This window comes from Hypomesus transpacificus, chromosome 17, assembly GCF_021917145.1.
Source record: "Hypomesus transpacificus isolate Combined female chromosome 17, fHypTra1, whole genome shotgun sequence".
Lineage (NCBI taxonomy): Eukaryota > Metazoa > Chordata > Actinopteri > Osmeriformes > Osmeridae > Hypomesus > Hypomesus transpacificus.
The window spans coordinates 16,679,951-16,693,658 of record NC_061076.1 but is presented as its reverse complement, the minus strand read 5'-3'; the positions used below and the strand labels follow the sequence as shown (position 1 = coordinate 16,693,658).

Here is a 13,708-nt window from a genome sequence, read left to right as displayed (position 1 = left end):
TTGATGCTGACAACTGCAGTTTTTTTTTTAAGTTCATGATTTGGCTACAGATTGTGTGCAGATGTTATCAGTTTCATTTCAGGGTACCAGAGCAACTCCGTGTTTCCCAGCGTACGCCAGTGACACTCTGTGACAAACTGTTTACGCACAAACGCTGCATTTGGATACACAACTGGTCCAACCATAACATTGCCAAGTTATGCATACAATCATACTGAAACCTGCGAGGGACATAATACCATTACCAAGTTGATCAGAGTACACTTGGTGGCGGTAAGGGAAGGGGGGGGGGGTATAAAAATACTCAAATTTGGAGCTGGATGGACTAAAATCTGTGTCAGAGTAGAAAAAGAAACCAAGAAATCAAGAGACGGTTAGATGGGGAACGAGCCAAAGAGGGAAACTCATAATTCAGACAAGGAAGAAGAAATTGAGGCTTTAAGACGACCCACGACACCCTGTGCTGGGTCAGCCTAGCGTCGCGGCTTCACCACACAGCCTCGCCTCAGCTGCAGAGAACACAGTCACATCCACACAGCTCATCAACACAGACAACCGCTGTCAAGACACGGACCCAGAGGGAACGGTCTGGAACCCAAACCCAACGGGGTTCCGGTCCTGTAGAACAGAAGTGCTGTCCAGTCCACTACTGGTCTGAAGTGGTTTGACCATTTCGAAGCCCATTCTGTCGTACTAAGAAGAGCTGGATGGCCGTGTTCTGACCTGGTTCAAACACAGCCTGGAGGCAGAGCATGTCTAACGCTGCTCAACGACCTACAGCAGATAAACAGCTCTCTTGTGTGTCACCTGACGCCACATTACAAGCCTGTTCAGGTGTATAAACATACTGGATCTCTAGGTACGGTTTAAACCATGAACCAGCCGCAATGACTGATGATTGTTCCAGCAGAGGAAGCATGAATGGTTGATTTCGGCAGCAACAGACCTGCCTGTCAGACAGAACGCGCAGACAGGACGCGACACTGCAGGATCCGGCCGGGGATTCTGGAAAGTTAAGCAGCATGTCTAGACTTCTGGACATCTGACCAGAACCATCTGTCTGAGCGGAGGCCGGTCGTGTGAGGGGGACCCAGAGTCAGGTGGTGGAGCTGTGGTCGTCCTGCTTTACAGAGCAGCTCAGTGCAGGAGGAGGGGGGTGACGGGGGGGTGATGGGGGGGGGGGGGGGGGGGGCAAGCCTGACGCGCACCACAGGGGGCCCACAGTCCCTCTCTGGCACGCGCCCACATGACCTATCCTGACCACGTCTTCGTGTGTACAACACAAGTGCAGCACTAGCCAGGCGGTACGTATCGCTAGAGCAGGCAGTAGGGTCTGGGTTGCGTTATGGTGGAGATATACCACAGTACAGTACAGAACAGTACAGTAAGCAGAGTTCAGTGCAGTTGGACGCAGCAAGGTCCAGCTCCCCCCACCTTCACAGAACGTACACACGGAAACACCAGGCTGCTGCAGGCCCAGACAGACAGAGGCAGAGACAGGAGAGAGGCAGTGACAGAGACAGGAGAGAGGCAGAGGCAGAGACAGGAGAGAGGCAGAGACAGAGGCAGAGACAGGAGAGAGGCAGAGACAGGAGAGAGGCAGAGACAGAGGCAGAGAGGCAGAGACAGGAGAGAGGCAGAGACAGGAGAGAGGCAGAGACAGGAGAGAGGCAGAGACAGAGGCAGAGACAGGCAGAGACAGGCAGAGACAGAGACAGGAGAGAGGCAGAGACAGAGGCAGGAGAGAGGAGATAAGGAAAGGAGAGATGGAGAGGGGCCAGTGACAGAGCGAAGGACAGAGCCTGACAGAATGCCAGGATGGGGGGAAGAGGGAGGGAGGGAGGGAGGGAAAGGGGGATGGCACATAAGTAAAGGCTGGAGGAGCAGAGAGAAGCAGGGAGGAGGAGGAGGAAGGGCTCCACCCAGCTAGTCTTGGAGTGTGGCGGCTGACGAAGAAAGGAGGGTTGGGCTTCAGAGGCGTCAAAGCCGTGATTGGATAGGAGGGATGGAGGGCGTGCGGTTCGCCTGCCCCCACCCCCCCACCCCCCACCCCCCCCCTTCCCCAGAGCTTAGTGGTGAGGAACGTTCATACTGGGCTGTATACTCTCTCCAGCACTCTTGTTTAGTCACATTTAACACTGTTTTACATCTCCTACATGCTCACACAGTACACACACACACACACACTCTCTCTCTCTCTCACACACACACACTCTCTCTCTCTCTCTCTCTCTCTCTCTCTCACACACACACACGCACACACACACTCTCTCTCTCTCTCTCTCTCTCACACACACGTGCGCACACACCATCCCAGCATCTGTCTGTGTAGGAAAACAGCCTCAAACGGGAGCAGTCTCAGGCATGGGTACATTCTTCCTGGTCTGGGCCCGTATCGAAGAAGAGCGTTTGAACACGGAGTGCAAAATCTGCTCTAGACAGCGGCGCGGCGGCGCCCGTCGCCTAGCGGATGGCGTGGTCTGGTCCTCAGGAGGAGGAAGAGGAGGAGGAGGGAGGGGAACAGGGTGAACAGACAATCATTTACAGTAAACTACATTTATATACACACACCCATTTCTTTTTTTTGTCTTTTTTTCTGTTTGTTTGTTTTTTTTACAGATAACGAATATGTACATGCTAAGGTTTTCTGCCCCCCGCTGCAACATGTCCGTTCGCAAACAGCTGGAGCCAGAGAAGGGTCTGTGAAGGGATTCTCCTTATGAACCACCCCGCCTTCTCTCTGCCCCAAGATCCCTCTCCCACCCTGGCCCCCAGGACCCACCCCTCCGGTGTGTAGTGTAGGGCCGAAGCTGGGCTGGGTAGGGGCTGGAAGGGGCGGGGCTGGAGGGGGCGGGGCCTGAGGGGGCGGGGCCTGAGGGGGCGGGGCTGGAGACCAGGCCGTAGGCGGGGCCTTAGCTGTTCTTCAGTAGCGTTGTGTCGTCGGGGCCGCAGGGTGTAGAGGTGGGGAAGGAGGAGGGGAAGGAGGAGGGAAAGGACAGCAGCTGGCAGGAGTCGGCCGTCAGCAGGCAGCAGGAGCGCAGGTCCACAGTCTGCAGGGAGGAGCTGCGCCGCAGCAGAACCAGGCACTGCTCTGTCATCTTCACACAGCCTGGACACACAGAACACCTCACATTAACTTGGGCTATTATAATAATAATAATGATATTAATTATTCAAATAATTCTAATAATAATAATGATAATAATACTACAAATAATAATACTACTAATAATACTAATAACAACGATAATAATAATAATAATAACAACAACAAACGCTTTTGAGGATGATGATCTGAAAAGTTCAGTGAAGGCAGAGCTGTACATCAAGCTGCCCCATATCAGGATGAAACTGTGTGTGTCTGTGTGTGTACCTGCCAGGTTGACATGGGTCAGGCTGTCTCTGAGGGGGGAGATGGGGGAGGTCAGGGTGAGGATGGTCTGGTCTGTGATGTTCCCACACTGACTCAGGTCCAGCTTGGTCAAGTGAGGCAGGTAGCGCACCAATAGGCGGGAAGAGGCATCCGTCAAGTCCAAGCCGGCCAATCGCAGCTCTGTCACGTTCTGGAACCGCCCCCCTCTGCTCTCTCCATGAGCTGTGGAGCAGAGAGCATTAGGTCACCTCCCTCACAAGGCAACTCTAATCTGAGTGTGATCCTCGTTTTATATAGTTAAATATATATTTTATATCTAGTTTTTAGTTGTTAGTAGTATCAATGGCTTATCTGATGACTTGTGTTAAGCATTAGTAAGCTTATAACTAATACTTCGGTACTTCTGTTCAATTGGGCGTTTTTGTCCCGGCAACCTGTTTCCGGGGAGACAGACCTGTCCTGGTGTCAGCAGGGGGCGCCAGCAGTTCCCGCAGGTGGGAGTCCTTTAGGTCCTCCACCCGGCTGAGGTCCAGCAGGCGCAGGCAGGGGCAGGAGGCCTGGCACAGGGCACACACCGACGACCAGGGGCACCCCGACACGTTCAGCTCTACCAGACCTGGGTGGAGGAAGGGGGAAGGAGAACACAATATTTAAGAAATCCTATCAAGTGAAATTCCCTTACTGAACTGGTAGAAGCGTATACTTTTAAGCTTAAGTTTGTATTGAATATTTGTCCACTATGTGACAGGATGAAAACCCCTCGGAGTAGGAGAGGTCCATCATCAAAATACTAAAACTACAGCACCTTGAAAAGTTGCATCTCAAAAAAGAGAAAAACAAGCAATAAGAACCAATAAGGACAGCAACAACAAGAAAATGTAATAAAAAAAAGTGTTGACAGAAAAGCGTGTCTCTATAAGTCTGTCTGGTGTGTCGGCCCCGTCTGAGGTGCCGTCTGAGGTGCCCACCCTGCAGGCGGTTGATGAGCCACATGAGCTGTTTCTTGGAGATGTTGGTGTAGCCCAGGTTCAGGGACACCGGCTGTCTCCTGATGATGCCGCTCAGCATGGGGGGGGTGATGGAGCGCTGGCGGCTCAGGTCAATCTGGGTCCACAGCCTCTTGTCACAACACCTGGAGGGAAGGACAGGTAAATACGTCAGATGAACAGATCAACAGGTGATTGGGTGAACAGGTGATTGGGTGAACAGGTGATTGGGTGAAGAGATGTTTTGGTGAAGACATGATTGGGTGAACGGGTGAATGGATGAACGGGTGAATGGATGAATAGATGAGTCAGGTGGCAGAGCGGTTAGGGAATCGGGCTAGTAATCAGAAGGTTGCCGGTTCGTGTCAAATGACGTTGTGTCCTTGGGCAAGGTACTTCACCCTACTTGCCTCGGGGAGAATATCCCTGTATTTACTGTAAGTGCTCTGGATAAGAGCGTCTGCTAAATGACTAAATGTAAATGTAGATGAATGGATGAACAGGTGAACGGATAAACAGGTGAACGGCTAAACGGATGAACACGTCGGGCCAGCTACACCCGTCCTCATGCAGGTCAGCGTTGCCATGCTCACCAGCGGCTCCAGGTCCGACACACCCTCATGCAGACGCACAGCTCCCGCTGGCTGAGGTGCTGGAAGACACGCAGCCACACGTCCCGGGCCATGACATGGGAGGAGCCTGAGTCCAGAGGCAAGCAGTGCGGCTCGGGGCAGGCGGGCGGGGGCCGCACCAGGTGGCGCTCCATCTGGACGGGCCGGGGGGGCGAGGGCACGGCGGGGGGGCTGCGCTTCATCAGCTGGGAGCGGGGGGCCATGCGGGAGGGCTGGGAGCGAGGCGAGGCGGCCAGGGAGGACATGGTGCCCCCCCCGGAGGACCCCAGCAGCCCCCCGCCCCCCCCCGTTAGATGTGGCGTTGGAGGAGGCCGACAGACTGCTGTTCCGGGACGAGCTCGTCTGGTTGGGTTTGCTGCGGATCTTGTTGCCACGGTTGCCCTTGCCCGTGTTGCCATGGCGGTGGTTGGTGACCGGGGCCCCACCCCCCCCTCCGCCCCCGCTGCTGTTGGCGTTCTCTTTCTCCTGCGCCTCCCCGCGCTCGCCCCCCCGGCCCCCCCCTGCCGCCCGCGTCCGCCCGTTGCGCGCCTCCGAGCCGTTGCTGCGCTTCCCGGCAAAGCCGTCTGACCCCGGGGGGCCGGGGTGCCCCGAGGAGAGGGGCGGTGGGGGCTGATTGGAGGAGAGGGGGGAGGGAGGGGGCAAGGGGGCGGGCTTCCTGCTCCTCTCCCCGCCGTCCTCGTCCTCCCCGTCCCCCGGTGTCCCCTTGCGCCCTCGCGGGGGCCCCTCCCCTTTGCGCCGGTTCTTGTCCGTCCCCCCTTGCTCCTCCGCCGGCTCCCTTTCCTCCTCCGCGCCCCCGCCCCCCTCCCCCTCCGAGTCCTCGCTGGCGCTGAACCCCAGCGCCGCCAGCCTCCGCTCACGCTCCCTCTCCCGCTCCCGGTTCCGCTCGCGGCCCCCGCTGTTGCCGTAGGCGACCGGGGCGGGGGAGGAAGGGGAGGAGCCTCGGCGGCCGTCGGAGCCGGAGGGGGAGTCGGACTCGGACTCGGAGTCGGACTCTGAGCTGGAGGAGCTGGAGGAGCTGGACTCTGGGACTCGCTCCAGCAGCTGGCACATGCGTTTGAAGCGCTCCAGCTTCTCCCTGTGGTGGGAGCGCTGGTCCTGGCTGGCCGTGGAGGAGGGCGGGGCCTGGGGGTTGGCCCCGCCCCCCCCTGACCCCTGACCCGGCCCGGAGGTGGGGCCGTTGGACTCGGACGTGTCGGAGGAGTTGGGCTTCTGTTTCTGTCAGGAGGGAGAGAGACCTCAGAGTTAGGAGGAGAGAGAGACCAGCTCAACACGCTGTTTGCAGACCGAGTCTCCCAGTCATTTGTGCGAAAAAGTAGGACGTCACTTATTCCTTTTGAAGCCAGGTATCTCTATGAGTTATTGCACACCAGGCCCGTCGTTGTCGTACAATGCAGAGCTGTTTCAAATTTGGGGAATTTCGGACACCGTATAAACTGACCAACCAATAAGCTCTCGTGGTCAAGGGGTCTTGAATTTTTGTTCATCGGATTTGGTATGAAAGGTTTCAGTATGATTTTTGAATATTTTGCATGTTTCGTTCATCTGACTCGGTCTGCAATCTGACTCGGTCTGCAATCTGACTCGGTCTGCAATCTGACTCGGTCTGCAATCTGACTCGGTCTGCAAAGGCCTTAATGCCAAGATCAGGATCTCCTTACTGATGTTAACCACGGCTAAAAAGATTATCATCCTAATTCCTAATCTTCAAAAAGAATACAGAGTGTGACTCCAGTTGACCCTAGATTTAGAAGGGGGTAATAATCAGCTTGAGAGGGTGAGAGGGATGAGAGGGTGAGAAGGATGATCGTGGATGAAGCAGTACCTTCTTTAGTCTTTTTTCATGGGCACCTTTCATCTGAAGAGTCAGGAGAGAAGAGACAGTTATCTGACAGGTGCAGCAGAATTATATCTAGGAGAGATCGACCCCTCCCCCCTCCCTCCCCCAGACCCCTACTCTCTCCCTCCCCCTCCCACTCCTCCCTCCCACAGACCCCCCCCCCTCCTCTCTCCCTCCCCCTCCCCCAGACCCCTCCCCCTCCCTCCCTCAGACCCCTCCCCCTCCCTCCCCCAGACCCCTCCCCCTCCCTCCCACAGGCCCCTCCCCCTCCCTCCCCCTCCCTCCCCCAGACCCCTCCCCCTCCCTCCCACAGACCCCTCCCCCTCCCTCCCCCAGACCCCTCTCACCTTCTTCTTAGGGCCACTGTCTGCAGGCAGCTCCTTGTCCTTCTTCCTCTTGTGGCCGTCTGCCCGCCCCCCCTCCTCCAGGGCCAGGGGCTTCTTCTTGCTAGGGGGAGGCTCGTCTGTCAGCTTCCAGCGGCCCACCTCCCCGTTATCCATCCTCCTCTTCCCCGAGCCGTCACCCTGGTCCTGGAGCACACACAGGGCCATCAGTGACCTGCAACCCTGCAGCCCTCCAACCCTGCAGCCCTCCAACCCTGCAGCCCCCCAACCCTGCAGCCCCCCAACCCTGCAGCCCTCCAACCCTGCAACCCTCCAGCCCTCCAACTCTGCAGCCTCCAACCCTGCAGCCCTCCAACCCTGCAGCCCTCCAGCCCCCCAACCCTGCAGCCCCCCAACCCTGCAGCCCTCCAACCCTGCAACCCTCCAGCCCTCCAACCCTGCAGCCCCCCAACCCTGCAGCCCCCCAACCCTGCAGCCCTCCAACCCTGCAGCCCCCCAACCCTGCAGCCCCCCAACCCTGCAACCCTCCAGCCCCCCCAACCCTGCAGCCCCCCAACCCTGCAGCACCCCCAACCCTGCAGCCCCCCAACCCTGCAGCCCCCCAACCCTGCAGCCCTCCAACCCTGCAGCCCCCCAACCCTGCAGCCCTCCAACCCTCCAGCCCTCCAGCCCCCCCAACCCTGTAGCCCCCCAACCCTGCAACCCTCCAGCCCTCCAGCCCCCCCAACCCTGCAGCCCCCCAACCCTGCAGCCCCCCCAACCCTGCAGCCCCCCCAACCCTGCAGCCCTCCAACCCTGCAACCCTCCATCCCTGGCCCCTGACTCCCCCCTGGCCCCTGACTCCCCCTGGCCCCTGACTCCCCCTGGCCCCTGACTCCCCCGTGGCCCCTGACTCCCCCCTGGCCCCTGACTCCCCCCTGGCCCCTGACTCCCCCCTGGCCCCTGACTCCCCCCTGGCCCCTGACTCCCCCCTGGCCCCTGACTCCCCCTGGCCCCTGACTCCCCCTGGCCCCTGACTCCCCCTGGCCCCTGACTCCCCCCTGGCCCCTGACTCCCCCTGGCCCCTGACTCCCCCTGGCCCCAGCCTCACCTTGCTGGTCTTTCCCTCCTTGTGGCACTTGGGACACTCCCAGCAGTTGGGGATCTCATCGTTGATGATGCCTTCTGCTTTCCCCATCTGGAGAGGAAGTTCAGGAGTGAAACTGATCATTACATCAACCCTTGTCAACATGACACAGACCTGTGTGCGTAAACGTGTGTGTGAGTGAGTGAGAGGAATCGTTGAGTAAGCATGTGTGCGTGTGTGTGAGCGTGTGTGTGTGTGTGTGTGTGTGTGTGAGGGAGAGGGGAAGCATGTGTGAGCGAGAGAGCCAGGCATGCACACAGCTGTTTGGGAGGCCCCACCTTGAGGCAGCAGGGGTGGATGATCTCGTTGCAGATGGTGCACTCCATCAGAGACAGGCTGAACTTGTCCTCCTCAGAGTCCACAGTGTCCTCCTTCCCCGCCTCGCCGCAGGAGAAACACACCGCCGTGTGGGGCAGCACCGGCTGGGGAGACACACACACACACACAGAGTCAGTCAGTTAACATGGACGTTATCAGACAGGAGAGAATGACAAGACTAAACTGGGCAAGAGAGACACACTTACACACACACTAACATCTTAACACACACAATAACAGGTGGGGAGTCAGGTGGTTGAGCGGTTAGGGAATCGGGCTAGTAATCTGAAGGTCGCCAGTTCGATTCCCGGCGGAGTCAAATGACGTTGTGTCCTTGGGCAAGGCACTTCACCCAACTTGCCTCGGGGGGAATGTCCCTGTACTTACTGTAAGTCGCTCTGGATAAGAGCGTCTGCTAAATTTAAATGTAAACATCTTAACACACACACTAACATCTTAACACACAGGGATGACAGGAGATTAAGGATGAATGTTACCTTCGAGTTTTAAATAGTGCTCACGGGTTTTTTTCTAACAAGAACTGGTATTTGTAGCATAACAAGGGGATACCAGAGATATCAATGGGGAAATCAAGCCGTGTGATTTGATGAACCACACAACCAGCAGAATCTGGGCCTAGCCAGCTGATTCAGCAAGTAAGTAACAGCAGTTCATCTCCACAGCAGCAAAGACAAACAGGAAACCTAAAGCCAAAAGGAAGACTCTTGTTATCCATCTTTATATTGTGACGGTTTAAACCTCTGAGCTTGGCTGTTCTGCTTCCCTTCAACATCTCAGGCATCTCTACCTGTCGCCGTGGAAACACTCCCTCCTTATTGTCTGTGACACTCTCTACCTGTCGCCGTGGAAACCCTCCCTCCTTATTGTCTGTGACAGCAGCAGGCCACGAAGCTCCCCACATCAAAGGCATCACGCTACAGACAACCAACACACCCCGGCAACAATATCCTCAGTTACCACGGAAACGCACCACTCCGTTTTTCACATCCAAGCAAGAGCCTGACGGCAAATGCCTGGTCGGAGCCTTCACAGGCAACAAATCAATACAATCACACGTTCAATCATTCAAAGAGACTGCAAGTAGGCTTGTGTGCACGTATTCCTGAAAGACCGTTGTCTCCGAGAGCTGTTTGGCACCTGATCACTGTCCACGTTATCTGGCGTTTGAAACCAGAAGTGATTAGGAGAGGCCTGTCCATTCACATCTCATTATCAACACAAGCAGGTGAACAGGACTAGGAAAGGGTTCAGCTAGAAGCATTCCAACTCCATGTCCAGCTCATACCTCCACTTATTGTCCTGACTGAAGGGCTAGCGGATGTGTTTCGGCTTTGGTTTGGAACGATATCCTCGTGTTCCTGTGCACCCCTGAGTTCCAGCAACCCCCACGGGCTGCCCCTCGTCATCCCTGCTGAGGGGGCGAGGCTAGACCTGCATCCGGGGGCTGAGCTGAGGGGGCGAGGCTAGACCTGCATCTGGAGGCTGAGCTGAGAGGCGAGGCTAGACCTGCATCTGGGGGCTGAGCTGAGGGGGCGAGGCTAGACCTGCATCTGGGGGCTGAGCTGAGAGGCTAGACCTGCATCTGGGGGCTGAGCTGAGGGGGCGAGGCTAGACCTGCATCTGGGGGCTGAGCTGAGAGGCTAGACCTGCATCTGGGGGCTGAGCTGAGAGGCTAGACCTGCATCTGGAGGCTGAGCTGAGAGGGCGACAGTGTGCAGGGTTCAGGTCTAGCCTGTGGTTGTCTGCCATCCAATCGAATGTCATCCGTGCAGCCCTTTCACACATGCAGCGTCACAGAGGGCTTCACACGCACCCACTGAGCTGCACCTCAGCCAAGCTGAACCCCTCTGGGAAAGACGAGGAGAAACTCCTTCAGGCCAACCTGGAGGAGTCTTGGTGAGGAGCAGTTCAGTGAGGGCCCCGCTCCTGCGGAGCCATGCGCACAGTCAGGAGGTGACTAGGAGAGAGACAAGCCGTCAGCCACCAGCCCCAGCCGGTGAGGACCTCACCGGTCACAGCATGTCGGCCGACGACACACTCTCCCTGGGGGAAACCCTCGGTGTTCGTCTAGGAAGGCGGCTTGGTTAAAACAACCCCAACATCTGCCTTTCTTCCCACAGAGAAAGTGTAACGTGGACGACCTTTCGGTTACAGTTCATGTTCTGTCAGTGACAGTTCAAGCAGTGGCACTGCTTGACACTTATGGCAGAGTGTGTGTGTGCGTCTCACCACTGAACACTGTTAAGGCAGTGTGTGTGAGTGTCTCACCGCGGTGCACTGTCGCAGCAGGCAGGACTGCTTCATCCTCCCAGGTCCTCCGAACTTCTTCATGTCTTTACAGAAGTGACACTCGCCGCACTCGGTCCGCATGCACGCCTGGCAGCGTCGACAGCGTGTCCGCCGCCGCCGTGAGCCGCCAAGAGCCTTACTGCCTGACATCCCCTCGAAAGTCAGCTGGAGAGAGAGAGAGAGAGAGAGAGAGAGAGAGAGAGAGAGAGAGAGAGAAAGAGAGACACAGAGAGAGAGAGAGAGAGAGACAGAGACAGAGAGAGACAGAGAGAGAGAGAGAGAGGTTAGCTTTGCACACTGAAGTGACGCTGCAGTCAACCGCTTGGATTACCTGTGTCAGGCTATACCTGAACGACTCCTACAGCATATGTTCTTTGTCCGTGCTCGAAAGAAAACTGGGATTGGTCGACTCCATCCCTGGTGATTGGCTAATGTCCGGGCCAGACACTTCAACAAGAGGCAAGAATTTAGGAAGTGTACGCGTGTTCTTTGTTGAGTCTCAGTATAAAGCTGTGCTTGCACCCTTTACCTCGGCCAACACTGGTGAATAACAGAATAACACTGGCCATCTGCAGAGGTGTCTGGGAGATAGCTAGCATGGGTCATGGGTTCGTTTGTGGGCAGATCTGGCCTGGTCTTTGACTCAGGAGACAACATTTGGAGAGCATTGTCTGGACTTGAAACACCAAACTATCAAAACACAGGTTCTTCTTTGTCAAAAGAGTACACACACGAATCACAAAGAAAAACTAAGAGTGACATGGCAGAAACCCTTGCACTGTAAATGGAACCACAACATCCATTTCAATGGGGATTTCCCAAGACCATAGCTTTCCAATTCACCAAAGGCACTGAATGAGTATGCAGATTTAGGTTAAGTGTTAGTGCATGTTTTGTAGGGAATGGTTAAACATTGTTTTGATTCATAACCCACTTCTAAAAACGTTGGAACAATCGTAACCAGCAATCTTGTCAGCTCGCTAGCAACCACCATCACAACAGACGACTAAAGATGCTGGGCTAGCTTGTTAGCCAGTAATAAGACTTGCCCCATGTTATCCTAATAAAACATCTTGAAATCGCGTCTGCGTTGTGCATTCACACACAGCCAGCTATGTACGTGTTGAATAAGCATTTACAATTCTGTGCTGATATGGCTGCCCACATTATGGCCTGTAGCGCAAGATTGAATTGGCTAGCTAGCTAGCTAGCTAACTACTACTGGCTAGCAAAGGCTACAGGGATGCGCAGCCAAGCTAACGACGTTACAGTGCGTGGTCGCTCAGTCACACATAAGCTTCCTGGTTAACCATGGTGTTTATCCCATCTAGGCTGTACGATATGTGCATAAATGTACAGTTATTTCCACTGATTAGACGACTATAAGTGAATGTAAGGTCCTCCGTCATCTCGTCTCTATTCGCTTCCCTGCAATATACTGCTCTTCCTCTTTCGTATTGCTCAGCATCTTCCCAAAAACAATCTGGAACATAGCCTAGTTAACAATGATCAAATGAGCAATACACCCTTCGTATTGGGAAAGGGTTATCGTATATACCGACCTCTTAGTATTGAGTCGCATACTCCTTGGTCGCGCATTAGAAATGATTGAAGCCAACAGTTAGCCAGCTAGCTTTGATAAAGCTGTTCGCTTCCTTGTTTCTCTCCTGGCTGCAGCTTTTCCTTGCTGGTTCTGAGTCCCCGTGTATGGCACGTTCACATGCGTTCCATGTTGTGTTGGTGTTTTCAAGGAAGAGCGAACCTTCTCACCAGCGCTGCCCAGATTTTCAAATACAACAGAGTAGACTAATCTAACTACGCTGTTATTTTAAGAGGCAAAATGCTGCGCGTTATTGGTGTCATTTACAGTTTTCTCTGACCCCTCTCTCCCCCGAATCTTCTTGGTCTCTCACACGTCTTTCAGCGTGTTCCTGGGCTCTTCAAAGCATGGAAAATGGCACATGCTTATGAGATAGCGAGCGTATAGCTGCAATATATATAAATATATATGTATATACAAATATAAATCCATACACTGTTTAAAAGCCTACGGGCTCCTTGTAATTCCAGAAGAAAATATCAAAATGAAAGAGGTTATCTGAACTGTTGAGCGTGGCTGGCATGCTATTGTTCTCGATTTCTATTGTGTAAATCTTGTTTTGTGTTTTTTTGATTAGCATTGTCAATCAACTTGATCCTTTATACGAAGACACGTTTTATCCCCCATGAGCTCACTAATAGGTCCATCGTTCTCCATTTTTGTCTTGGAAAAAAAATGAAATAAATAAATAAATATAGTAAATAAAATATGGGGAGGAAAGAAATATTCTCTCCCCTCCCCTTGAAACGTCAGGAGTGAATCCGATGGAATCCTGGGAGTTGTAGTGTTCCTGTGTGTGTGTGTACGTGTGCGTGTGTGTGTAGGGGGGGGGTGGGGGACAGCAGCTTCTTAGAGAAGCTGGAATAGATTCAGTTAAAAATGATTCAATTTGACTTCACAGGCCTGGTAGATCTCAACTTCCTGTCTTATGTTCAGTATTGTGAAGTGGCTGTGGGCTGGACCTGCATCTCTAGACCAATCCTCAAATGCTTATAAAACATGAGCTCGCAAATTCGTCTGGTTCCCAGACCAGTTGTGGACACCTTCTGTTTTAAGTTATTCCATGGGGTAATAGCACAAATATTTAATTTTGCAATGAGAGGAACGTTTTCAAGGTTACATTTTAAGTTAAAATTAGACATAAATTAAAGAAACAAATCTAAAGTTATTCGATTATTTTAC

At 54.3% G+C, this 13,708-nt stretch overlaps 1 protein-coding gene across 1 annotated transcript; it reads right to left on the bottom strand.

Annotated features, from left to right (window-relative positions):
* Positions 1-2,229: 2,229 nt before the first annotated feature.
* On the bottom strand, positions 2,230-13,206 carry zgc:158376 (uncharacterized protein LOC100101643 homolog). Its single transcript, XM_047038392.1, is given in 12 exon segments — positions 2,230-3,109; positions 3,374-3,595; positions 3,828-3,989; positions 4,342-4,505; positions 4,953-5,242; positions 5,244-6,206; positions 6,814-6,846; positions 7,176-7,358; positions 8,263-8,349; positions 8,577-8,720; positions 10,906-11,091; positions 12,489-13,206. Coding segments are annotated over 11 exon segments (2,616 nt in total). The 5' UTR covers positions 11,077-11,091; positions 12,489-13,206; the 3' UTR covers positions 2,230-2,912.
* Between the last annotated feature and the right edge of the window lie 502 nt (positions 13,207-13,708).